General features: G+C 35.3%; 1 protein-coding gene across 1 annotated transcript; it reads left to right on the plus strand.

Moving 5' to 3' along the window:
- Positions 1 to 757: 757 nt before the first annotated feature.
- Positions 758 to 27,779, plus strand: trarg1a (trafficking regulator of GLUT4 (SLC2A4) 1a). Its single transcript, XM_056474319.1, has 3 exons — positions 758 to 1,670; positions 21,963 to 22,089; positions 25,250 to 27,779. Exons 1-3 carry the CDS (start codon positions 1,287 to 1,289, stop codon positions 25,270 to 25,272), a joined length of 534 nt encoding a protein of 177 aa, XP_056330294.1. The 5' UTR covers positions 758 to 1,286; the 3' UTR covers positions 25,273 to 27,779.
- Positions 27,780 to 27,990: the final 211 nt, after the last annotated feature.

Consider the following 27,990-nt stretch of genomic DNA (forward strand, 5'->3'; position numbering starts at 1 on the left):
AAATGTGCAAATAAGTATGGTAATGACATCATGGTTTAGGACCAGTTTTAACAAACCCTGTGTATAGAAGAGTGAGAAATGTGAAGCAATGTGATAACCGGAAAACATTTACCCCGGTTTAGAATGACCCAGGGTTAACTTTAAAGATGATTTTGAATTGAATTTTAAATAAATATAATACACTATATTAAATAATAATTGTCATCAACCCTCAATCTGGAAAACTGCTTGGTTAAGAGTAAGCACTGCAACGAGTAACACCCTGAGGTTCATGAGAAAACTTGTAATGGTATCTGTTGAGGGACAGACTGGATCAATGCCATTACATCCTATGATATTGTTTTAAGGGGATTCCCTTGTGTCTCTCTACTCTCATTTTTTTCCATCACATTCATATGCTTCTCACGTAAAGCTTGTCATCACCCAATGAACAACACTGCTGTAACACTGATTAAGTTATGATCGAATGAGGAACTGCGCATAGATTATCCAAGCATCATCCACTAATTTGGCTAATGACTTTAGCTGTTGTGCTTGTGCGTAAATATGAAAAAATGAAATCAGAAGGCGTACATTTTTAAAATATTTTTTATCCACGATTTAACCACTTAACTATTGGCTTATCAACAAATTAGTAATGTTTTGCTAGTGGTAAATAATGTTAAAAGGCTCGCAGAGACACAGGGAGGTATTGCAGCATCCCCAGGGGAAGAGCATTGCATGGGAAGTCCTGCAGGAGCTCCATCATTGATGCATAGGAGGTGAGAGAGGAACAACACAACTCACTGCTGCGCAACTCTTTCACCTGCTGCAACATCACGGGACAGCCCAAAGCTGCTGCTCTTTCATTTTTGCACGAGAACATTTGTATCTTTTTTTTCTACGCATTTTACGTTTAAGTGATGCTGCTGAGGGAATGCATTGCATCTCTGTGGTTTAGTTGATGTGTGTGGGCAGAGGAGACGATCTTCCGATCTGGGACTGAACTGAGCGGAACTGAATCCATTAAAGCCGATCACACAGAGAGGATGGACATACATGGGAGAATAACACTACAGTGCTTCGTTGACTTGATTTAATTATTTTACAAAAGAAAAGAAAAAAACAACTGCATAGATATATTAAATTAGAGTAATTAACCGTATGAATAAATTAAAACGCGTCATTTTAAGTTGAAGAAATTGTAAATAATGGGAAACTAACGCCGTCCGACTACTTTGATAACATTTTATAAGCACCAACAGGAGTTTTTCTTTTATAGACGATTACAACGTTGGATTTCCACAATGGCAATAAACACAGATACGGAGTTTGCCAAATCAAATCTGGGGGAGAGCGGCGGCACGCAGCCAGCCGAGACGGAGAAACTGCTCGTGACCACCGAGCCCACCGGGGTGAAGACCTCCAGCTCCTTCACCGTCAGTGTCGGGGGTGACAAGACTCTCGACGGGGACCAGAATGGCCACAGTCTGCCGCTGAGGTCCGGTTCGGCGGGGCATCTCGGCGCGGCTCCTCTCTCCCCGTCCAGAGTGAGCCTCAGCCGCACTTCATCCACCGGTAATGCCGTCCAAGAGCAGCAGAAACCCAAAGACTACCTCATACTGGTCATTTTTTCCTGCTTTTGTCCCGTGTGGCCAATAAGCATCGTTGCACTGGTCTATTCAATTATGGTGAGTAGGCAATGGTCAATAAGTTACACTTCCATCCAATTTCAATTCAAGTAGGGATAAGCTACTTCGTTATTTAGAGCAACAGACACGCATTTCATACATTGCATAGGCTGGCAATGAAGGTAAAAGTATACTTGGACTAACAAAACAAAAATCTGTTTCAAAATACGCGTCTGTTGCATGGCAAGCGGTTTTACATTGAACTACTGCTAGCACAAGTTAATTTCTAGCAGCTAACTAAAGCTTTAGTAACCAGTATGTTTTTGAGCTCACTGATAATCTTTTTTTTTTTTTTTACATTTTGTTTGCAGCACAATTTAATGAAAATGTGTAAATATTTTAGATTTTTTATTAGATTTTTTCAGGAGTAACATTCTTTTGAATTTATTGTATAATATTCCTATGTTTTTTTATTTGCAAAAGAAAAAAAACTGCTGATTAGTTTGTAGCAATATTTGTTTAAAATACAGAATATAAAATACATTGTCAATAGAAAAAGATACAAGAGAGAGAAAGAAAAAAAATAAAGAAGTTGATATAAACTTGAGGGTAAGACATTTAAGATTCAATTACAGTATAGAAATTAAAGCGATTACAAAATGTTATTACAAAAGTTCAGTTTGCTTTGTTATTTTCAGATAATGAAATTAAATGTAAATAATAACTAAATTCTTGCAAAAAAACAAAAAAACAAAAAACAAAAAATGGTATGGTATAAAATATGGTATGGTATTAGTAAATTTGCATTTGTGGATATGGAATTCACAAAGAAAATAAATTAAATTTATAACAAAACAAGAATTTCTTTTAGTGGAGGCCTAATAACCGAAATAATTTCTTTAAAAGTAGCAGAAACATCTTGTTGTATATTATCATTAATAAATTAGCTTATATTCCCATGTTTTCATATGACCTGCTCACGCCCAAGTGACGTTTAGGAGCTGGTTTAGGGGCGGGACATCATGCTTACTTTTTTCCTTTCTAAAAATCGTCTGGTTCAAATTTGAGGTCTGGTTGGTCTGAACATTCCTGCCTTACTTTTTAAACAAATTGGACATTTTTTTATTCAAATAATACAAATTCATATTAAATCCCCTCCTCTTTAAATAATGAGGTTTTCCTGCGAGATCAGGGTGGTTAGGGGTTTTGGCGACTTGAACATACTTTTTTATTTATTTAGTTTGTAGGATTCAAATGTATGAATTTATAAAATCCAGATCTAATAAAACACTTTTACAATTTTTTTTTTTCGCAAAAGGTATTGTATTCATTTAAAAAAAGCCATTTATTCATTACTGACTACATTAATATTTTTAATATTTGCTAATTTCCCCTCAGTTGTCTTGTACATACCAAACAGACACTAGTCTACTTTATTAGTAGTACTTCATTCTATTTTTTAAAAATCCTATTTTAAACATTAGTTGTTCTGACCAAAAATGCAATCCAATAAGTACTTACAAAATTGAAATATACCGAAAACTGAAATAGCATGTCTAATAAATAAGAATTTAAAAAAAAAAAGTTAATATATAACATGAACCATGGACTACATTTTGTTTAGCTTTTCCCCCAGTAATTATATGTTACTTGTAACTAATGAGATTCTAGCAATGACACAAAAGAAGATTATTATCCATAATATTAGTTTCAAATAGGTTGATTTCAAACTATCAATTAAAAGCATCAATTCATTATCCATTACTGTTCTAAAATAAATACTAGTTCGTTTTAAAAGTACTGTATTCGTTTGAAATTGACACTAGTGAAAATAATTGCTAAAATAGCTTGCCATATTCTTGCAAATCATATGCAAAAGCGCAGGAGCTGCATTGAGAGAGCAGAGCACAGATTCACTGACAGGTGTGATTTACAGCCCTGCATATGCTCACAGTAAACGGACCTGACTGTGTGCTGGGGAGCCATTCGCCAGAAAATTGGTGCAGACTACCTCCACCGCACATGAAGAACGGCCACAGCAGAAACTCTGGGGACCGCAGAGCAAAAGAGTCAATTAGGATGCATGACTGTAGTGCAAACTGTTCCTTAAAAGCGAGCCTAATATTGAATGTCATTTTAGAAGCTTTGGGTTATTAAAACAAATATGATCCCAAAGCAAAGAACAACAAGAAATGATTTGCTACGTATTGTATAGGGTGTGGTACCATTTATCTGTATTTAATGAAGACGTACAACGGAGTGCTTCACTGATATGACTAGAAAGAAACTGTTCAGCGAGATCCTTTGTTTTATAATAGTAGGGCAGCATTTTTTTCCTCATTCCTCTTGTTAGCGTGTATCTGCCCTGCTTTTCTAATCAAAGATGAGTGCTTCTGTATTCACTTTATATCCTCTCGCTCTAAAAGAGTATTACCTCAGCAGGATACAAATAAGACTTTCCAGCACAGTCACAGGAGAGCGGCTTTTAAACACATCATTTCAGTAAATTTAATAAGACACAGTCAAATTCAGCCTTAAGTGAATTTTGAAGCAATGCTCGTTACAACTTTCTAAGTGTTTCAGTGGGACATGCATTATTGGAGAAACACAAATTAAAGCATTAAATTCTCATCAATGGAAAGGCAGCGTACAAATGGCCTTCAGTTTCTTGTAAATATCAAAATCCTATATACATTTACAGTGTGAAATGCTCCCTACTGTGCCCCCATCAGAAGCCGGACCTGTGAGATCTGACTCAGCGCACTTTGTGGTGCCTTTGTGTTCAGATAGAGTTCTGAATGCTCCTTTATAACCCAAATTTTTGAGGTTGCATTAAAAGCTATCCATATTCTAGTGCAAAAAAACCTGTACTATTGTTCACGGTCATGCAAATAGCATCTCCTTGCCTCGTCTGTCCACAAAAATACAATTAACCCTTCGTTCCATGACAACAGTTACAGCTGAAACCAGAGCTGGCTCACAGTTCAGCTCAAAATAAATCAAATAAAAAGTTCATGAATATTCAATGAATAAAAATTAATTAATCAAAAACCCATTCATTCATAAAAAATAGAATTAATTTAAAGAAATTAGAAGAATAAAACAAATAAAAAAAGAAATAAATAGATTAATTTATTGATTGATTAAAAATAATCCCAAAATAAATCTGTAAAGGATCTCTATTAGAAATGCCATCATAACTTCTCTCACATAGGGCTTAATCTATTTCATATAAGGCTCAAACTAAAAGTGCATCAAATCTAAATGTAAAAACAATTTTTAGATGTCATTGTGAAATATACAAAAATGAAGAGGTGAGATTAAATAAATTCACATGAATAAGACACTGTTTTGTGTCTAATTAATCCTCTAACTAATCCTTCTTCCTTATATAGTAACATATATTTTAGTTTAGATGGCTTTTTGAATAACAACGTTGGGTGGAAGTTGTTGATTAGATTACAGGTTGCTTGTGGCTGCTATTGGCCAATCTCACATGCTAGCCAGTTTGGAACCAGTCACACAATTAAGCGTTCAAAGGGCACTGAAGGAGCAACATCACACGGGCTGTATATCGGCACGGATTTACAGCTATATCGCACTGCTACGCGTGTGATATTGCATTTATACAACAGTTTCACGGCATAATCATGTATATAAACAAGAAAATCAAACACTGAGCGTCTCAAAAGCCTTTTGTATGAGGAACTACTTTCTTCCACCATTCATTCACATCTGCAGCTGACGTCAGAACAGCAGAAGCCGTTACTAATTCATAAACGTCACTTTAAAGCTAGTATTTGAATGATTCTCTAGCGTAATGTCTAAAGTGATGACAAAACAGGTGATTTTGCTGACATTATAAGATTATAAGGCATGAAATGCCATCAGTCTACATAGATTTCCCAGTATTTCTTTGTTGCAATCAAGAATAGTTAACTCTGAAAAAGCCAGAGCAAAGCAAACACTACCAGTTTCTGTGGTATAAATAAAGCACTACAACATACAAAAAAGAAAGATCGACTCAGAATGTCATTTACCTGATTTATAATGATTTGTTCTTCTGTAGTTTGAAACTACTGTTTCAATGCCGAAAATGCTGTTTTTCTCCCTCTAAGAACTTATATGATCTCTGTCGCCATCTTGTGGCGGAACGTCAACCATCACGTTCTTTGGTCTGTTCAGACAGGCTGATGGCGTCCGATGCACTGAATCTGATGCTCTGAAATGATAAATATTTTAAAATAGGCACTATTCTTATAAATAAACTGCCTAGTTGCAATCTAAACAACGACATTCTTGACTTGCCTCAAAAGTACATTATGTTGTCCAACAGCAGCAATATTTGCCAAACTGTAGAGTGTCCTCTGCTTGTTGCTGTATGTCGACAGAGTAATGCACAAGGGTAAAGGGTTAAGAGGTTGTACTAGTGCTGTTATTTGCAGGATATCGCACAGCTATCAAACCTATCAGATTCAAGAACCAGACAGAACTGTTGTATAAAACGAAATATTTCATAATAAGAGCACAACAAAGAAAAAATATTAAAGATACAATAAGGGCTTTTCACTATTCAAAAAGTTATTTATCAGATATTATCTTGATTAACGTTTCACTGTGATCACAATTTATCCAGGGTTATCAATTAACCCAGGTTATTTATATGCTAATGTTATACCGTGTACAATCCTAAACCCTCCAGTAACATCTTATTTAAAATTTGCAATGTCAGCATCATTGATTGGATGAATATATTGCATACTGTTTTTTCACTTTTCCGACTTCACTCCAAATGTTCATTATTTGACATTTGATATTAAACACTGAAATAATTGTTGCCACAATATGTGGCATTTCCACGACTCTCCAAATTATGAATATAAGGTACAAAATTGAATATTAGTTGCTAAGCAAGTAGCTGTATAATTCTAATGCTACATTATTTCATATTGAAACTCAGGCACAATCATGGTTTTAAAGAGCATTAAAGTCTATGTAAACCGGAAGTTACTGAGACTTTTCAGTATGTTGATGTACTTTCAACTGCAATGTAATATTAAGTAGGGGTTGGGGCTTTCCTTTTGCAAATTATTCCCTTGTAGCAATCTAATGGTAAAAGGGGTGTGGTTAAAATACTGAAATTATTGTCAATAAAATAAAAAAAGGTCAGAAGAGGATTTTCTTCAATGTTGAAAATATTAGTAATTTATTGGGTACAAATGAATAATTCGATTAACAGAATTCTGGTATTTTCAATGCAACGCAAGAATAACATTCAGAAGGTGCGCAACAGTTTTCATTTCCTGACTTCAACTTATATAGGCAGCTGCTAATAACAGGTGGAGTTTGGTGAAATTGGTCACTTGTCAATCATACTCCTGTCCTCCATTGGCCGCACCCATACATACATCCTCTTTTCTATGAATTTTCTGAATAACATTAAAGGCATAAGACTTTCTCCGCTCAAGACTTTCATAATTGAACATATTCTGTGTTCAGTTTTAACACAATTCTGCTGACAGGAAGTTTAGCTGCAGAGCTCAAGATTTTAGACAATCAGGCCTTTGCTTCTCTATCAGGTCCATTTACTTTTGCAAAAATGCTTCATTAGTATGCAAAGCATATCACACTCAATAGAAGTTCAGTTAATATATCACACTTAAGCAATACACATACAATTGTTTAATGAAAAGAAAAATAGAAAAGAATATGTTTAAAAATTTCCTTCGTAATTCCTTTTTTCCAACATTATCAAACTAACATCAGTAGAGAAGGATGTGGAACGTGGAAGCAAATGATCAGACTTTGATTAAAGATTACTAAAATATTTTTTCAGTGGATTAACTTAATTCTTCACCTAAAAAATAAGTGTGCGCATAATGAGGATATGAATATATAATATAATATATATAATATATATATGAAAAGTCCTAATGAAAACTGGTGGATTTAGGTGGTAAAAATGACATGGTATTTCTTGTTTGGTTTTGAATATAATAAAATAAGGATGACACTAGATTCATTGTCCAGTAGCTGCAGACAAAGAATTCGATAATTGCAATAGCAATAGCAATTGTAACTGACAGCATACTGGTGGTGTTTTGCACTATAGGTATGCATCGGGAACTCTGAAATCAATGAGCTTACAGAGGCAATGCAGTACAAATAAGACGTTATAGCAAGCTGAAGCTCACAGAAGCAGAAAGGGGTGATTTGCTCGTCCCGGGGAGGTGCAGTGGATTTTATTGGGCAATCTCATTGCAATGGGAGGAACAGTAAAGCAGTAACTGCACACACTGCAGCTTCTGCTGGTGAAATATGGTAAGCAGGGCTGCTGAATGGCTTTGTTTCAGTCTCCAATATTACATGATGCTATAATATAACTGGAATTTGAGACTACGATGGCCTGCCATTTTCTGCTTTTTTTCCAAAACCTCATATAGAATAGCTTTGGAAAATATTGATGCATTTATCTGCTTGTCTCTCAAACAAACCCTATACTGTAATATGGTGTCATCATGTTTTCACAATGCTGAGTGATCCATTATATTATGAAAGCAAACAGCCAGCGAGATCCCCTTTCCACAGTGCACCTGCTCAAGCACTGACAATACAAGATTGTTTTCAATTGGAAATAAAAGAGAAACTGGAGGTGTAAAACAATACATAAGGAAAACAAATAAATTTATATAAAAAAAGAGGAGAAAATAATAATAATACAACCAAGCATTTCAATGTACTGTATATTAGCTATTGCTTTTAATTAATTAATTATTATTATTATTTACATTTGTCATAAAACCCAAGATGTAATAATTCTTTTGTTCTCTATTGTGATGTAAATTCGACTGAAATTGATTCTCGAACAGGAAGGAATGAAGGGCGAGACTTGATTTTGTTTATTGGGAATTGATTGGGCAGGCTATGGTTTTCTGTTAGTTGACTGCACGTTGATCCAACCCTCATGCCAGTAAACACATCATCAGGGAAGAGAAAAGATGCTGCTTACAAGTCAGGGGAAGTTATTTTGATGAAATATTATGAGGGCACAAAAAGATAATTGATAAGAGACTCTTTTCACAGACTAGTTTCTAACATTGTAAAAATGTAACAGGGCCTGACTTGTCATCCTCAAAATAAATAAATAAATAAATAAATCACACAAAAACAAGCATAAAATCATACAATAAAATGATGTAACACATCCTTGATCATGGTCAGCTTCTCCTTCATCAAATGACTTCACTTCTCATAGCCTTAAAGGTTTATTGCATGCATTTTCTGTTAAATTTAATGCAAATGTGACAGGACTGACTGAAACATGGGGACAATTGGACATTTATTTGTGTTATATATTTGTAGAATTTATTCATAATTTCATGCTTTTAATCAATTGATGTGAATGATAACAACTTAAACTTGTTATTTCTGAAGTTTTTTTTTCTCTAAATAACAGTTTTTAGCATTACAAAACTATTAAAGCTGTAGGTTCAATTGGGCTGAGGACAAGGACAAGACAGGGATTGTACATTTGTAAAGTGTTTTTTTAATAAAGAACAACAATCTGAGAACCAAATGAAGGACATTCTTTTACAGAACAACTTACAGAAATCAACTCTCAGTCCATTTTAGAAAGAGTTTGGGGATGAAATACTTTTTATTCACAGTATTTATGTTTTTTTATTTCAGGGACAGGTGATGTACGTTTCTGGTAGAATGTTCCATATACAGTTGAAGTCAGAATTATAAGCCCCCCTTTGAATTTTTTTTTTATATTTCTCACATGATGTTTAACAGAGGAGGCACATTTTCATAGTATGTCTGATAATATTTTTTCATCTGGAGAAAGTCTTATTTGTTTTATTTCGGCTAGAATAAAAGCAGTTTTACGTTTTTAAAATAATTTTAAGGTCAAAATTATGAGCCCCTTTAAGCTAATTTTTTCGACTGTCTACAGAACAAACCATCGTTATACAATAACTTGCCTAATTACCCTAACCTGCCTAGGTAACCTAATTAACCTAGTTAAGCCTTTAAATGTCACTTTAAGTTGTATAGAAGTGTCTTGAAAAATATCTAGTAAAATATCATTTACTGTCATAATGGCAAAGATAAAATAAATCAGTTATTAGAAATGAGTTATTAACACTATTATGTTTAGAAATGTGTTGAAAACAATCTTCTCACCGTTAAATAGAAATTGGGGGAAAAATACAGGGGGCTAATAATTCAGGGGGGCTAATAACTCTGACTTCTACTATACATTTACAACACTGAATGTTGTATTTTAGTACTTTGGCATTGACCTACAGAAAACTTTGACTCTTTTACATGAATGTTTCTACTTCATTGGTTGAGGGAATGATGGCAAATTATCTCTCAATATTTTTTGCTAATTTGTAAACTCATAGAAATTAAATAGATTATTGCTCTTGCTGTCGGGGAAAATTAACACACAACAATTTTATGTGTAGTAGCTTTCCTTTACCAGAGAGTTTAACCAACTATGATGACATCAGATTCTGAGAAGTCGGCAAACTTATTAGAAATTGCAAATAAATAATGCAATATTTCATAAAAAGAGCGGTCAATTTAGTTAATTAAAAAGGAAAACTATTCTAGGCCATTCTTGTTTCTTAGTGACACTACATCTTTCCGACCGATTCAAAATGCAGCTGAATGTCAGATAATATTGAAGAGACAGCTCTTCATTAAGCATCCTGCAGAAAGCTAGCTTGTACTTAATAAATAATACCTGAGACTTTGCATTACTGTTTTATTGCAGTTTTGATAATTATTTGAGTCTTTACAGTATGTTGAATCGCTTGCTATATACATTTTTTAAATATATTTAGGATATAAAAAGATACAAACATTATTTTGCAAAAAAGTTTACAAACTAATATATAAACATACAGTTTCAACAAAATTATATATATTTTAATAGTTCTCGTTGATTTTTTCTCTTTATTAAAATTTCATTTAATATTTTTTTTTATTCATTTATTATCATTCTTATTCTTTTTTTAATGTATTATTATATATTCATTGGGGTGTACTAATTTCTGCACCGTGATCTTAAGTTATTTTGTTAGATTAGTTCCAGTTTTGGCTTTGATACTGACTAATGTAATGTATAAACACATACACTCGCCGGCCACTTTATTAGGTACACCTTACTAGTACCAGGTTAAACTCCCTTTTGCCTTCAGAACTGCTTTAATCTATCATGGCACAGATTCAACAAGGTACTGGAAATATTCCTCAGAAATTTTGGTCCATATTGACATGATAGCATCACGCAGTTGCTGCAGATTTGTCTGCTGCACATCCATGATGCGAATCTCCCGTTTTACTACATCCTAAACAAGCTGGATTGAGTTCTGGTGACTGTGGAGGCCATTTGTGTACAGTGAACTCATTGTCATGTTCAAGAAACCAGTCTGTGATGATTCGCACTTTATGGCATAGCGCATTATCCTGCTGGAAGCAGCCATCAGAAGATGGGTACACTGTTGTCATAAAGGGATAGACGTGGTCAGCAACAATACTCAGGTAGGCTGTGGCATTGACACGATGCTTAATTGCTACAAATTGGCCCAAAGTTTGGCAAGAAAATATCCCCCACACCATTACATCACCAGCACCAGCCGGAATCGTTGAAACAAGGCAGGATGAATCCTGTTGTTAATGTTGTTGATGCCAAATTCTGACCCTACCATCTGAATGTCGCAGCAGAAATCAAGACTCATCAGACGAGGCAACGTTTTTCCAATCTTCTATTGTCCAATTTTGCTGAGCCTGTGTGAATTGTAACATCAAGGTTGGATGTGTTGTGTGTTCAGAGATGTTCTTCTGCATACCTCGGTTGCAACGAGTGTTTATTCATGTTACTGTTGACTTTCTATCAGCTCGAACCAGTCTGGCCATTCTCCTCTGAGCTCTGGGCATCAACAAGTCATTTGCGCCCACAGAACTGCCACTCACTGGATATTGTCTCTTTTTCTGACCATTCTCTGTAAACCCTAGAGATGGTTGTGCGTAAAAATCCCAGTAGATCAGCAGTTTCTGAAATACTCAGACCAGTCCATCTGGCACCAACAACTATGCCACGTTCAGTCACTTAAATCCCCTTTCTTCCCCATTCTGATGCTCAGTTTGAACTGCAGCAGATCGGCTTGACCATGTCTACATGACTAAATGCATTGAGTTGCTGCCTTGTGATTGGCTTATTAGAAATTTGTGTTAACAAGCAGTTGGACAGGTGTATCTAATAAAGTGGCCGATGAGTGTATACCTTATTGTATAGTATCCTATAGAAAGTACATATAGGGTTTTCCAAATAACCCCCCAGTGATCAGTTCTAAAAAGATTTTTTTCCTGTCAAATGGTAGATTTAACATGGTTCGGTTAATGGCAAAAATAATCTTAATTTAAAAAAAGTAAATAAGATCTAAATATAAAAATAGGGTAAACTTAGACTCAACCAATAAAACAAAGACAAATAAAGATTTGTTTAAAAAAAATAAATGTAAAGTGGTCTAATATTAGCACCTGCAGTGTTGACCACTAGCTCAAAAGTGCCAATTATTAATAATTCTTGCAAAAGAACAGAGCAAATAAATGCTTAACATATTACACTTAAATGTAGTTCGAGTTATTACTTTGTGACTATAATCAGAATAATTCAAATATATTCTAGTATTAGTTTTTTGCTGACATATATATAAATAAAGCAAGCCCAGAGAAGGGACTTTGCTGCTACTATTGTGCAGTTTCTGTACAGTCACGCCTCCCCGTCCGCTGGCATGGCTGTTTATAATTAATGGCTCTGGCTTGTGAGGGAACGTTAAGAGCTCCTGTTCACTTCAGGCTGCAGCAGCAGGACACACTGAGGGGGGGAGGGGAAGAGCTTTCCTGAGCTTATGTGACATACAGCGAGACGGAGAAAGTGAGGAGAAAAGGGGGTCATCGAACGGGCCCACAAGAATTGCCAAAGTCTTTCCAGTTCAAGAGAAATATATTACAGGCCAACGCTCCAGGGGAATCAGTGTTCTCCATTTGCCGTGTGATGGGACCACACCCCTCCTCTACTCAGAAAAGCCGCACAGCCCATTACAACCCACTGCCGTTTCTGAGCATTCGCTAAACCACAGTCGGGCAAAAAAAAAAATAAAAAAGCACCTCAAAACACAAAGAGCCGGAAGCCATTTGTGAAGCTGCATCAACACATTTCTGCACTGTCATCCTGCTAAATGAAGTCAGGTGAGAACGGCTGGGAGATTGAAACGCAAGTGCGACAGATGGCATTTTACTACACGCTAGAAGACTCCCACTGATTGAAAGCGCTGATACGGCTTTTCGCAGTGATTAGACTTGGGAATCAATAACGTTGTGCTGCTCCAGCCACATATTATACCCCTGCTAGGATGTCAGAGCCAGTCTGCAGTATTTGAACTGTGAGGTGATGGAAAGGGAATGCGTCTAGGATTAAAGTACTATAGGAGTTCACTTGTTTATTCCATATAAAGACAAAGTAAATGAAATAACACAACCCTTACATGATAAACCACATGTGATTTTCACTCATTATTAGTGATTTCATTTACTTTATCTTATGGAATATACAAATGGACTCATTTATTCATTTTTATCTGCTTTTCCGAGGCCGGGTCATGGGGGCAGCAGTCTTAGGAGTGAACTCCAGACTTTCCTCTCCCCAGATACATCCTCGAGCTCCTCTGGGGGAATCCTGAGGCTTTCTCAGGCCAGCCGAGAGACATAGTCCCTCCAGTGTGTCCTGGGTCTTCCCTGAGACCCACCTCCCGGTGTGACATGTCGGAATCACCTCCCTAGGTAGGCATCCGAAACAGATGCCCGAGCCACCTCAGCTGACTTCTCTCGATGTGGAGGAGCAGCGGCTCTACTCTGAGCTACTGAACTGATCTATAATGGTGCGCCCTGCGAAAGAAAGTAATTTCAGCCGCTTGTATCCGACATCTTGTTCTTTTGGGCATGACCCAAAGCTCATGACCATAGGTGAGAGTAGGAACATAGAATGACCCGTAAATCGAGAGCTTTGCCTTTCGGCTCAGCTCCTTCTTTACAAATAGGGACTGATACATCGACCACATTACTGCTTTCACTGCAATAATCCGCCTGTCAATCTCAAGTTCCATCCTTCCCTCACTGGTGAACAAAACCCCTAGATACTTAAACTCCCCCACCTGGGGTAAGGACTTTCCTCCAACCTGGAGATGGAGATTTTATTCCAAATGGACTCCTATAGTACATAAATCCTGGACCTGCACCCATTTCAACTCACTTGGAATATGTCAAACACACATGAAACATTTGGTTTTGGAACATTTTTATGCGTGGGTGGGTGGGGGGGGGGGGGGGGGGGCAATGGCAATGTTCTAAAACGTGCTTCAGGTTTCCGATTGCAGGATTTATAAATAGTATACTGTAGTTGCTCGAGTTTTGTCCTATAATTAGAAAAATCTAGGCTTGTTTTTCCCCCACATGGTATAACCTGCTTCTTAGTGATGCATTGCAGTCATAAACACACTTAAATGCATCTCTTGTGATCTCTTTTGTCTAGATTTGTATAGACCTACCCTCTAGTTTCATCACTCTGTATCACAGTGTATTGCATGAGTGCTATTGAATAAACAAGTCCATGTCACATGGCTTATGAGTGAGTGGGAAAGCAAGAGAATCAAATAGATGTAGATGGAAACTACAATTCAGATCATTTTCTGTGTTTGACTATAAAGCCAGTCAAGTTCGAATCCATTGTTTCCGTGCGCTTTCTTCACGACACACCCCATAATGATAACATGTTTGGGTTAGCAGGCGTACTGTTCTAATGTATTTGACCACATGAGCATTTACATTATCAAGCAAACTTCCACTATACAAAGCTATCTGATCTAAAGTCCAAGTGTTGACATGCTCAAAACATTTAGGGAGCCTGGCTTTTCAATATTTTACATGTGGAATATGCCACATTTGTTCCTTAGCTTGGTTTATTTGGATGTATCTGAACATCATCTGAATGAGGTGGTCTAAGAGAGCTTGAAAAAAAAAAAACTGTCCAGTTGTAATAAGAAGGCAATCTGTCTCAACGAATGAATGAACCAGACTTTATTACAATATATAAAGAGTTCTTATGTAGATTGTGTGGAAAAATACAGAGTAAAACCTAATAAGTTAGGGTAACTTAAACCATTTGAGGAAACCGATTGCAACAAACCATTTAAGTTCAAAAACTAATCCTAATGAGTACTGTGAACTTAATCTGTTTGAGTAAATGAAGCAATTTGAGCACAGTAAAACCCAATAAATAAAGAGAACTCAAACCTACTGAGTACTGTAAAACCCAATAAGTTAAGGCAACTCAAACCGTTTGAGGAAATCGATTGCTACAAACCATTTGAGTTAAAAAACTAATCCTAATGAGTACTGTGAACTTACTTCATTTAAGTTGAAGTGATGATGTATTTAATTAACTCAATACCTTAAACACTGAATTCAAAACTCTTTTCAGATGAGTAGAGTTAACTTTCAGTCCATTTTGAGTTAACTACACTCAAAGTTAACTCATTTTATTTGATTGTTGACTGTTGGGTTTTACAGTGCGGCAAAGTTTATCATTATGCCTCACAGAATGATGATGCTGATGTAAAATGGAGAAATCCTGCCAGAAAAAACTTTAAATAACAGCTATCCAATAACTCATCGAATTTCTCTAAATTATAATACAATAATGTGATAATAAGCATAGAGAGCTGCTGTCTATTTATTCCGACAGATGACTTATGAGCAGAACACCAGAGAAATGTTTGCTGTGAACAGTAAGATGAGAGATTTTTGTTCTGTTTAGAAATATTGCCTTGCGAAATCGAACGTTCAGATTAAATCACAACACTAAAAGTTTTCATCCCTGTTTGAAACAAACAATCTCAGAAAATACCCTCAGATGTATTTAGAGTCGCCCACTTGTGATCATAGATGAGATTGACAGAAATGAATGCATTTTAATACCAAGTGTAAACAGAAGATCAGCGCTGAATGTAAACACTACAGCTTTGTTTGCCAGTTTACCTTTCAATACAAATAGAGGTTAAATAGAGAGAGATTTTCACAGCCATGCCAGAACCATTTTTTTGTTTCCCCAAAGAACCTTTCAGTCATGATTTCTTGAAAGAATAATGTATTTATTAGTGTGAAGAAAATCTTTATTATCTATAGAACCTTTTTCCACCATAAAAAAAATTGTGGAAAGAAAATATTCCTTAGATGCCGTCAATTCTAATAAAGAACTCAAAAGTTTGGGGTTCAAAATATTTTTTTTTACCTAAATTAATACTTTGATTATGCAAAGATGCATTAAATGAATCCACAGTGTTTCAAAAGAGTTTAATTCAATTAAAATACACTGGTGTTTTGAACTTTAAAAGAGTTGGTTCACAAAAATGAACAAGAGATAATCAAAATTATAATAATTGGAGCAGCAAATCAGCGTATCTTAAGGATTTTTGATGGATCAAGTGACAGTGAAGATTAAATTAATGACTGCAGAAATATAACCATCACATGAATAAATGACTCACATACACACATATACAATAAACAGTATCATTTTAAATGTAAATATAAATAAATGTTAAAATTAATTTAAAATGATACCGGTTATTCAAGGTTTTGGTCATTAAATATAAAAGCAGTAATTTAATTCCCCCCAAAAATGTAGTAAATCTTATTGCATGATTTATTCAAATACTCTACTTTCATAAATTTAGCATCTGAAAGGGAGACTACAATAAGGTCAGCCCCATAAATAACGCCATCTACCCCTTTTCATTGCCAATTTTTCACCGAGTGTCTTTAGTAAATCCTCGCTGTCATTTTTCAATGTCAAAAGGGGGTTAGCGCTGGCACAGGCTCTTTGTAAACCCGGCCCCATGGCTCCAAAAGCAACAGGCAATCCTGTGGAAGAAGAGCCTCCCTGTGGGTGAAGGAGGATTGTGTGTATGTGATGGAGGAAGCTCTACAGTTTCTCCAACAAAACCAGTTTGATAGAGCTGTAATCCTATCTGCTATTGCTCTACAGTCTGCTTTAAGTGAACGCTGAAGACATGATTAAGAGTGTGATGGTTATACAGTCGGCCTTTCTGACTTTGGTTCTACATTCACCAGAGATAAATGTGAAGTTGTGATAAATTCCGACTTTTTGCTCTGGTTTAGAGCCATTTATGTACTGTATGTAGAGTAACATATGGAATGTTTTAGAGTAGGGCTGTGCAATATCTAATTGCAATTTTTTGACAGATATTGCGATTTGATTTGCGATTTAATTTGGTAAACAAACTTCAGCTCAATAATCTGTAACGTAGCTTCTTTCTGCTAAAATGCTGTTAGTTAAAAAAGAAACTGAGAAGATTTTGACTTACTCCAACATTTATTCAAATTTGTTTTTAAGTATTCAGAAATTAAACACTCGTTTTGCTCTAGATCAAATAGTAAGCACAAATAAAATGACCTTTCCTGTTTGTAAACTCAAATTCAAAGATTCAACTCAAATTAGGGAGATAGTGTAGCTTATTATACAAATAAAAAATAAAAATACAGAACACGCAAACTAACATGGTTGAGAAAAACCTTTCTATAGCTTATATTGTCTATAATTAAATAGTTATCACACATGCTACACAAAATATCACGACATTTAACGTACAGCTGTGGTACTACAAAATGTCTAGAATATGTGCGAATATGTTGATTCATATGGTGTAACAGCCGCAAACCACTCTGAAATTGTACTTTGCGATTGCTTGCTACTAGACTAAGTGTCACTGGCAATACGTTCAGTTGACTTTTTTAGCACGGCACTCCTTATATAGTCATGTTGTGCTTTTTTTCCACCAAATCAGAGCTAAATAACTTGATTTATATCCATTTTCCCAATTGCTAATCTTTCTTTTACACCAAAAATAGAAAATCTATTGGAAAACCCTTGTCATCACGATAGGTCAGTTTTGTTTTAGATTATTTACATGTTGTTAGCACCAAGCAAAAAAATGAAAGCTTCTTTGTGGAACACAAAAAGATTCTCCCATGCCACTGCAACACATAACTTTTTTTCAGTTCAATTCAATTCACCTTTATTTGTATAGCGCTTATACAATGTAGATTGTGTCAAAGCAGCTTCACATAAAAGGTCATAGTAAAAAGGAACAGTGTAGTTCAGTTTGTAGTGTTTAAGTTCAGTTCAGTTTAGCTCAGTTCAGTGTGGTTTAAGAATCACCACTGAGAGTCCAAACACTGAAGAGCAATAACCCTTTTGGGACAGATTTTGTAAGAGTGTAAATGTTTTAAAAATGTTGTTATCATACTTGCAGTATAAAAAACGTATCAGCTGTTGGATTAGTTAAGCTCAATTAAGGCAACATCAATTTTAACCTGACAAATTCAGGTCTTTTACAGTACCTATAGAAAATCATCATACCCTCTGAAAATCTATATATTTAATCACATTGAACTCTGCTTTCGAAAGACCTCTGGGATGAAGTTGTAGAAGGCTAGAGGTTAGGAGAAGTCTACAAAAACATTTCAAAGGCTGGAAATATTTTTTGGAATGTGATTTAATTTCAGGCTGTATGACAAATAAAGTAATTATTTTAAAGGAGTATGATTGTTTTCTATAGGCACTGTACATGAGGTTGACATTTTAGGGCAACTAAAGCTAGTTGCTAAAAGTAGATACTGCTCTACCTGCTGTGTGTTCTCCATTCATCAGTATCAGAATAGTGTAGAAAATTAAATCAGAATTATAATTTTAAGTGAAATGATCAAATTAATAAACTGTATTTCCTAAATTCTGACTGGAATTCACGTAGATGTGTGAATTTAAAGTCTGAGTGAACTTGAAGTTGCTGAAACTTTAACTTCAGTTTGCTGATGTACTTCCAAACTAAACGGAATATTGAGTAGTGGGCGGGGCTTTCTTTTTAAGTATCATTTCCATGTAGCAAACTAATGGTAAGAGGGGCGTGGTTAAGAATATTGTTGCTGAAACTGTCAAACTGACATCAACACAGAACAACCATCACACCAAACGCGGAATCAAATGGTTAGACTTTGATTGACAATTTGTTTTTTAGGTGAATGAACTTGCAGGGACAGAATCTAAAACTCTACATTTCATTTAATCTAGTCACTCATGTAACATTCTACATTTTTATTTAGTTTAACAACATGATTATAAAAACTAAAGGTCACGGTTTATTTTGATGGTCTGTTTGTTGAATTTAAGTTACATTGTATCTACATGCCAACTAATTCTCATTATATTAAAAGTAGACTGTCAGGTTGGGGTTGGGGTTAGTGTTAGTGTAAGTTGACATGTAGTCATATGACCTATAGTCAGTTAAATATCTGTTTAGCAGCAGTATCAACAGATATTAAGCAGACAGTCTACTAATACTCAAATGGACCATCAAAATAAAGTGTTACCAAACTAAAATATATTTTAACAAAAAAACTCAATTAAAATATGGAAAAACAAGAACTGTAAAAACGATTAAATCCTAAAAATAAAACCAAAATCTTAATAAAAACTACAGTAGAATTTCAAGAATACTAAACACTAGAATTAATCATTTGTGTTCCACTGTCTCAGATAAACAAGGGCAAGAAGATTCAGCTCAAATTACAAGTCTCTTTTCATGCGCTACTAAAATAGCATTGCTTTTGGGAATCGTGCCGTAGAGATTAAGTACAATTCACTTTCTGCTTAGTGCTTTGGGAAGCTGATCAAAGTCCATTCAGCACCTTGGACAGCGGCTGCACTCTGAGCCTCTCTTTATGATAGTGCCAGTTTACGTCACATCGCAAGAGGAAAGAAAAAACCAACACACCAACGTGATTGCGAATGGAATTAGCATTTGAGTGTGGGGAGATTGGTTGGCCACTGTGTCGGAGGCTTTTTCCTGCACAATCTATTGCTCGGTATTGATTACTTTAATGCAGTCTACTGGAGACGCTCTCCCTAGGGTACACTGAGCGTCTAATGGGTGGCTGTGGCATAGAACTGCACTAATAAGGAAACACGCTTATCGGCTCACCTCATCCTGTATCCCAATCACTTCCACAATTCACACGGTCACCTCTGACCTTTTGCTTCCTTACATGCCTTTTGGATTCAATCGATAGCTTTGATCTATTACAACAGATTAAAATGTAAATACTGCTTTGATTTTTGTGACATTGTCGCTTTATTTTATTTTTTTGCTTCTCATTTTGGCAGATTTTCTTGCTGTAATGAATTGCTTGAGCTGGAAAAACGGTTACTTTCTTAACAGGTTTAATAACAAAAGAAAAATACTTGATGTATTGCTTTATTTTATACACATGTTCAGAATAAACAAACTAATTAAGCTGCATTTATTACCATGATTATAACTTGTACAACTATGGTTCTAAAGTGTTATTAAGCATTAACTTATAGATATATAAACTAGATATCGCATATGGACCCTGAGCATGCGTTAATAGCGCCGTCACATTTGTACAGTGCTCCCAGCACAAATGTCATTCAACTGCACTAATCAAGACTAAAGCCAATGGGAAGATGCTGGACTTTAGCACTGTGTATGGGTGTAATAATGAGCAAACAAAGAAAACAAAGCACAAAGGCAGAACATTTCATAGGTAAGATTACGTTTTTGTATGTGTTTTTTTTTCTAAACAAGTAACGTTATTGCTGATAATACAGTCTTTTACTTCAATGATCCTAAGGCAAACTTGCACCAACTTGCACTAAATACTAGGCTTATGCTAGTTTGGTAGAATAAAATAAGCAAACAATGTAAACGAAATAAGACAACAAGGCGCTGTGATGCCAGAAACTTGTATTATTGTTGGCTAAGTGAACGAGTCGTTCATAACGGAGATTCATTCACAAACAAATCACTCCCTCCTTTAGAATGAGAAGTGAAAGCCGAAGAGATTTGGTGTGTTTCAGGACATGGATTAGATTAAATTTAACAAGGAGGGAGATAATACATTTCCATGCACACAAACACACGCTCTTTGTTGGCAGTGCCAGTCACTAAAAAAAGACGTAAAAATATTATGTAAAATTATAATTTTCACTCTTAGCTGGCAGCTAGCTCTCTGCAACTCTCACATGGTTGCCCACTGATGCTAAGCAGGGCTGCACCTGGCCAGTACCTGGATGGGAGACCACATGGGAAAGCTAGTTTGCTGCCGGAAGTGGTGTTAGTGAGGCCAGCAGGGGGGTGCTGTCTGTGTGAGTCCTAATGCCCCAGTATCCGAGGTCCTGACTCTGTGGTCGTGAAAAACCCTGGTATCCTGGCCAAAATTTGCCCACTGGCCTCCTAACCATCCCCATATCATAATTGGCTTCATCTCTCTGTCTCCTTTTCACCAATCAGCTGGTATGTGGTGTGCAATCTGGCGCAATATGGCTGCCGTCGTGTCATCCAGGTGGATGCTGCACATTGGTGGTGGATGAGGAGATTCCCCCCAATGTGTAAAGCACTTTGAGTGTCTAGAAAAGCGCCATATATATGTAAGGAATTATTATTCTTATTATTCTTATAAATTTGTATATATCTCTGGCTCTGGATAGCCAGTCCTGCACCTTGCTTCCACATTCATTTCATTGGCATTTAAAATGGCAGCTCTATTGACGCATTCCTTCCAATAGACAACAGTAGCGTAGGCGACATCTAATGTAAATATCTATGACATCAACTATGAAATTAACATCATCTAAGATTAATGACAGATGAAAGTTTTTGTAGTTTTCATTACGAGTTTAGCATAGTGTTCACTATTGGAGCATTACTGCACAACAAGCCAATAAATAATCACAGACTCTATTTTAGCATGTAGTAGGCTAGATTAACGTGAAAAAGTCTCCAAGCATTTATTGGTGTTGTGAACATTGGCAAATACAATGTGAATATTCATACAAAACACTCTGAAAGTTTAAATACTTATTTACAGTAATTTAATTTACTTCACTTTGGTTACCCTGATGAAGGAAAGTGTTTGCCGAAACACGTAGGCACAGTTAAGGCTTTTTAATATTTTTTCCAAATTTTCAGAGTGCCATGGACTTACTTTCCTGTTTATTTTGATGAATCCCTCACCCAAAGAGCATAGACACATTTATTAGGTTACCCCCGAGCACTTTTTGTTTGATTTTGGACTCATTCACAGTATTTTGAAGTGCCCATGATATCAATATTGTGCATGTTTATTATCGTGACCTTTTAAATAATTGATTTTTTCTGCTTATGTCTACTCTCATTGCAGTCCAGAAACAGTCTACAGCAGGGGGATATGGATGGGGCAAGACGTTTGGGACGATTGGCTCGTCTGCTTAGCTGTGTGGCCATCATTGTGGGCCTCCTGAGCATCATAATATACGTGGTGGTTGCAGGTATGTATAATAACATGTCTGTAAATGTCATCATTACTTTATTAGTCTAGTCTAGCAACTACCAGAAAAGATAGATGTGACAGTCTGTTATTTTGAGTTGGATGACCCGAATGAGTGTTTATAAGCAAAACACTTGCATTTTGACTATTGTTTTATCAAAGATAAAGCGAAATAATGAGGCAAAATTATCACAACATTCAAATAATAAATGCTGTTGATTAATTCTAATATGCTATCAAACATTACTGGTTATTATTAGTATAATTGTAATCAATGATTAATATTTTAATCAAAACCGTGATACATTTTTTGATTGATTTATAAAAAGTACATATTATAACTCACTTTTGTTCCATTTTAAACAGAATTGCTAAATAAAAAGTAATAGATTCTCTGCATCATGTTCAGTGTAAATAGTTATTAAACTACTAACAGTAAATTATGCATAATTAAATGCTAAACATAATCCTAACTTCACAGTAGGATTTTGATTGTAACGTAATAATGTAACGTAATTGTAACGTAATAATTTTGTTAAGCTGCTTTGGAACGATAATTATTGTGAAAAGCTCTATACAAAGACACTTGATTTGAATAGCAAGCACAGAGAAACATGAAGAAATAGTTCACCATTACAATTCTGACATTATTTACTAACAACTGACATTATCAAAACTAGATAGTTTCTTTTTTTTTTGCTTAGTTGAACACAAAAGAAGATATTTTGAAGAATGTTGGAAACCTGTAACCAGTAGAAAAAAAACATACTATGGAAGTCAATGGTTACATCTTCTTTTGTGTTCAACTAAGCAAAACAATATTTGGAAAAATTAGACGATTAATTGATGGCAGAATTAAAAATGATTGAGTGAACTATCCCTTTCAAGTGTTTTTCTTCCAAAAGTAAAACAAATATTATTTATTTGTTTATTTAATTATCATTATTACTAACTTTCATGTTGTTCTAGATCCATAAAAGCTTTGCTCATTTTTGAAACACAAATGAAGATATTTTAAATCAAATCTGAGACAAACTCTGACACTTCAAAATATTCATTCAAGAGATTAAGTGGCTTAATCAAAGTATCCTGAAGAGACACAATCACTTAAAAACATGTTTTATCCAGGGCTTTTGTTGAATTATAAAGATAAACAGAAGTGCAGTCATACCTGTTTTAATATGTAACAACAAACTTGGTTGGTTCAAACATGACTCACAAGAATGAACCTCATTGGTTCTTTTGCAGTGAGCAAACATGCTCGAGTTTCCAAGTCTGAACACTGTAAACTGATCAGTTCTCATTTGGATAATAGCTTAGATTAAATCTGTGCATTATATAAAGCATTCATGTCTCTTCACAAGATGCTTTGATTCATGTTGATCTTTTTTCCGGTTTATGAATGCATCAGAGTTTGGAGTAAACAAATTTTCAATGAAGAGACACAAATCTCAGATTGAATTATTTAGATGAAATAAAATACTTATGGGTTTGAAACAACATAAGGGTGAGTAAATGGCTGTACTCGGTTTGGGGCAATAAACCCATTACATCTATTCTTTAGCAGTGTGACAAATTCTTATATATATATATATATAGTTATAATGGAAAGAGTTTAAATTGTTAAAATTGTGACCCAGGACCAAAAAAATAAGTCATAAGTGTCAATCCTTTAGGATCTGAAACTTGAATAAAAAAAGCTTTCAATTGATGTATGGTTTTGCTATAGTAATATTACAACTAATTAAATAATATGGAATATTGAGAAAATTACATTTAAAGCTGTCTAAATGAACATTACTAATTAAAAATCTATTGAATATCTTCATGGAAGATTATCTTTTCTTAATATTCTAATGATTTCTGGCATAAAATAATGTATTTTTGGCTATTGGCCAACCCCCCTGTATTGTAGTGCAGGGTCACATATCTCATGATATACAGTGCATTTGGAATGTATTCATAGCGCTTCACTTTTTCCACTTTTTTTTTTTTGTTACAGTCTTTTTCCAAACTGGAATAAATTCATTTATTTTCTCAAAATTCTACACACAATACCTCATAATGACAATGTGATTTTTTTAAATTGTTAAAAATTGTTAAAATTTACTAAAAATAAAAATCTCTCCAGAGATGTTCAATAGGATTTAGGTCTGGGCTTTGGCTGGGCCACTCAAGGACATTCACAGAGTTGTTGTGAAGTCACTCCATTGATATTTTGGCAATTTGCTTTGGGTCATTGTCCTGCTGGAAGATGAACCGTCGTCCCAGTCTGAGGTCAAGAGCACTCTGAAGCAGGTTTTCATTCAGGATGTCTCTGTACATTGCTGCATTCATCTTTCCCTAGTCTTCTAGTTCCTGCTGCTGAAAAACATTCCCACAGCATGATGCTGCCACCACAATGCTTCACTGTGGGGATGGTATTAGCCTGGTGATGAGCGGTGCCTGGTTTTCTCCAAACATAACGCCTGGCATTCACTCCAAAGAGTTCAATTTTAGTCTCATCAGACCAGAGAATTTTGTTTCTCATGGTCTGAGCAGCATAAATATTTCTGTAACCTTCCCCAGCCTTGTGCCTCGAGACAATCCTGTCTCCGAGGTCTATAGACAATTCCTTTGTCTTCATGCTTGGTTTGTGCTTTGATCTGCACTGTCAATCCTGGGACCTTATATAGACAGGTGTATGCCTTTTCAAATTATGTCCAATCAACTGAATTTACCAGAGGTGAACTCCAATTAAGCTGCTGAAACATCTCAAAAATGATCAGTGGAAACAGAATGTACCTGAGCTCAATTTAGAGCTTCACGGCAAAGGCTGTGAATACTTCTGAACAGGTGATTTTTCAGGTTTTTAATTTTTGTAATAAATTTGCAACAATTTAAAAAATCTTTTTTACCTTGTATTGTGTGTAGAATTTTGAGGAAAGAAATTAAGAATTTAATCCATTTTGGAATAAGGCTGTAACATAAAAAAATGTGGAAAAAGTGAAGCGATATGAATACTTTCCGGATGCACTTTGTACTTTTATCACAAAATTAATTCAGAAGCAATATGAGTGAGCCGTTTACAAACTTGTGCTTTGATAAATTACATGTGTTATTTCAATCAATGCTGATGTTATAATTCAGACACTCCTCTTTTTTCCTCTCTCTATCTGCAGTAACCGGAAAGGGGGCAAAGTAAAAATGAGAACCCCCCCCCTACAGCACTACTGCAAAAAAACACAAGGATGATGTAATTAAAACAAGATCTCCCTCTTAATAATAACGCCACAGAAGACGAAAAAGAAACGAGGACTGTCGCAACTACATAAGATCTGGTTAGGTAGCGAAAATGCATGCAGTAGGTTAGCATGCTCAGAGAAAAAAAAAAATAAATAAATTCAAAATCCCCATATGTTAAAAAGAACAGTGATGGCTTGCATTATGTAAATGAGAAATACTGCTGTTTCGGCAAAAAAGTGACCTGTGGATGATGACACAAAGGACAAGGACTTCTTATTTTCTTTTCTTTTTTCAAAGATGGAAAACGTCTACAAACAGCGAGCTGCATTTTAACCTTATATTACTCCTGGTCGATCTTGCATTTGAAAATTATGCACAGAAATATTTGCAATGTAACTACTGATGTATGTTTTATAAAAAAGATTTCTATGGGAGTCTAAGCTAAGGGATTGAACTAGGGACGACTTATCTTTGTCAGGTGTAGAAACGGACACCGGGGTTGGAGGTTTCATTTTTCTCCATTTATTTTGTAGGTTTGAATTACAAACAAATGACCACGTGCATGTCTGACCTTGTATGTGAATAAGTGTCAGCATTTTCAATGACTATAATTTTTTTAATCTGTGAGAGTAGTAGTGGGAATCTACAGATGGGACTGTACATCGTTGTCCGTAGTGTGTCAAATGGTATATTCTGTCAAAGGCACAGTGTTCATGGAGAGCTCAGCCTCTCATTACACGTCCTGTACTAGTCTAGTTTTCTTCAGAGAGGTAAGACTGTAACGATACGCATGCCAGGCCTCTCTTTCCTAACAAAAACTGCTGGAGCATGGACATTCATCTAGAGGCATGCAGCGGCCAGCACCATTCTGTGCCAAGACCTTTATATCAGTATGCTAAACGCACCACAGGACTATTCATCCTTCCCCGGGTTCTTTCCAGGACAGAATGTCAAACTCCCGGTCATAAATCTTCCTACTTAACCCTTATAAATATGAGATATATATCAACATATTTATAGAAATATTTAGGCATGCTGTGGGTGGACAAAACACTTTCTATCTTCAAGAATAAGCTTGTGTGTAAGACCGTGTCCTAACCAGACGCAATGTGATAAGACTCTCGTCTTGACAGAGTTACATGACGAAACAAAATATATAAAACAATGTCAGAGCCAATCAGAACAGAGTGTAGGCATGATCGTTTGCAAGTGACGAGTTTAAACGCATAATACAAAATAATCTGAGCATTGTTAAAAGTACATGCTGAATGACTGTTACCATCTTTGTCATGTAATTCACTTGTTTTTTCTCACAGTTTGTATGATTATTTTTACAATTTCAAGAAATGAGGTAAATTAGTGAATGAATATACTGTTTTTTTTTTAAATTATAGCTTTCAGTCAGTACTGAGATTATCACTTTACATTTTAATGCTGGGTTCAAACTAGGGCTGCACGATATCGTAAAAAACTGACATTGCAATATTTTCTTTTACTGAGATATATATTGTGATATGAATACAATTTCAACAGATGACTTGAATATCTGTTTGTGAAGAATACATAATTTTAGATCGCTTGGGATGATTTTATAGGAGAGTGTATGTGCGTAAAATCCAATCAGTGGAGGTTCTAGGGAGGTTCTAGTTTAAATGGCACCCTGGGCGAAACCACCCCAAAAATCTCCGCGGGAGAATGGCTTTTTTTGCGCACATGCGTCAATTTGGTTTCACCAGCGTTGTTTCAGTTGCACATAAAAAATAACAAACTTGAGTTGTGAATTGAATTGTTAATGGCTCCTAACGTCTTTATTCTTGGATAACCACTTAATACACTTGCATATAGTAAATCTTATCTCAAAGCTTTGACTGGGGCACTTTTATTTTGTTTTCCCCATGCCGCCCCTAGCAAGATGCCGCCCATATTGCCCATGTCTAAATCCACCCCTGAATGCAAATAAAAAAAACGACAAGTAAATACGTAAACACAGCAAGTATTCAAATTAAAAAAGCAATGACTTATGACTTTCTGGGTAGTCGAACAGTATTCAGCATCAGAAATGAAATGATCACTGTATAACGTTATAATAACACTATCATTTTCATTGAGTAAATATTTATATAAATGTACAAATAATATTTTAAGGTACAAACGTTTAATTTATTGTGCCCAAATGTATTAAATTAGCTTGAAATGCTTAGTCACAGGCCTCAAAAACAATAATTAACGTTTACTCTAAAGTTAAAATCTGAAATGACGCCACTGTTTTGAACTGTTATGTCTGGTTAATTATAATCACAACTTGACACTGCAGATTCTGCAATGTGACTATTGCAGTCTCACATATTGCGATATTGATGCTGAAACGATATATTGTGCAGCCCTAGTCTGATATTTTAATGTTTCATATGCTTTTAGATAAAAAGATTAGTTATTATTCAAATGAAAAAAAAAACACTCTTTGAACTGGAGATTATGAAAATTCTTTTTAAAATGATTAATATATATATATATATATATATATATATATATATATATATATATATATATATATATATATATATATATATATACACATATATATTTCTTTTTACAGTTTTCAAAAAGAGTTAATACTACATTTGTGTAGAGGAATGGCCAAAGCTTGTCACTAAATATAACACTAAACCAGTAGGTG

The sequence above is a fragment of the Danio aesculapii genome, chromosome 15 (genome assembly GCF_903798145.1).
Source record: "Danio aesculapii chromosome 15, fDanAes4.1, whole genome shotgun sequence".
Taxonomy (NCBI): domain Eukaryota; kingdom Metazoa; phylum Chordata; class Actinopteri; order Cypriniformes; family Danionidae; genus Danio; species Danio aesculapii.

Bases quoted from the DNA above. Each gene is read 5' to 3' on its own strand.
- trarg1a (XM_056474319.1), top strand. From the start codon at position 1,287: ATGGCAATAAACACAGATACGGAGTTTGCCAAATCAAATCTGGGGGAG. The intron at 1,671-21,962 runs GTGAGTAGGCAA...CTCTCATTGCAG, and splicing joins CACTGGTCTATTCAATTATG to TCCAGAAACAGTCTACAGCA. The intron at 22,090-25,249 runs GTATGTATAATA...CTCTATCTGCAG, and splicing joins AATATACGTGGTGGTTGCAG to TAACCGGAAAGGGGGCAAAG.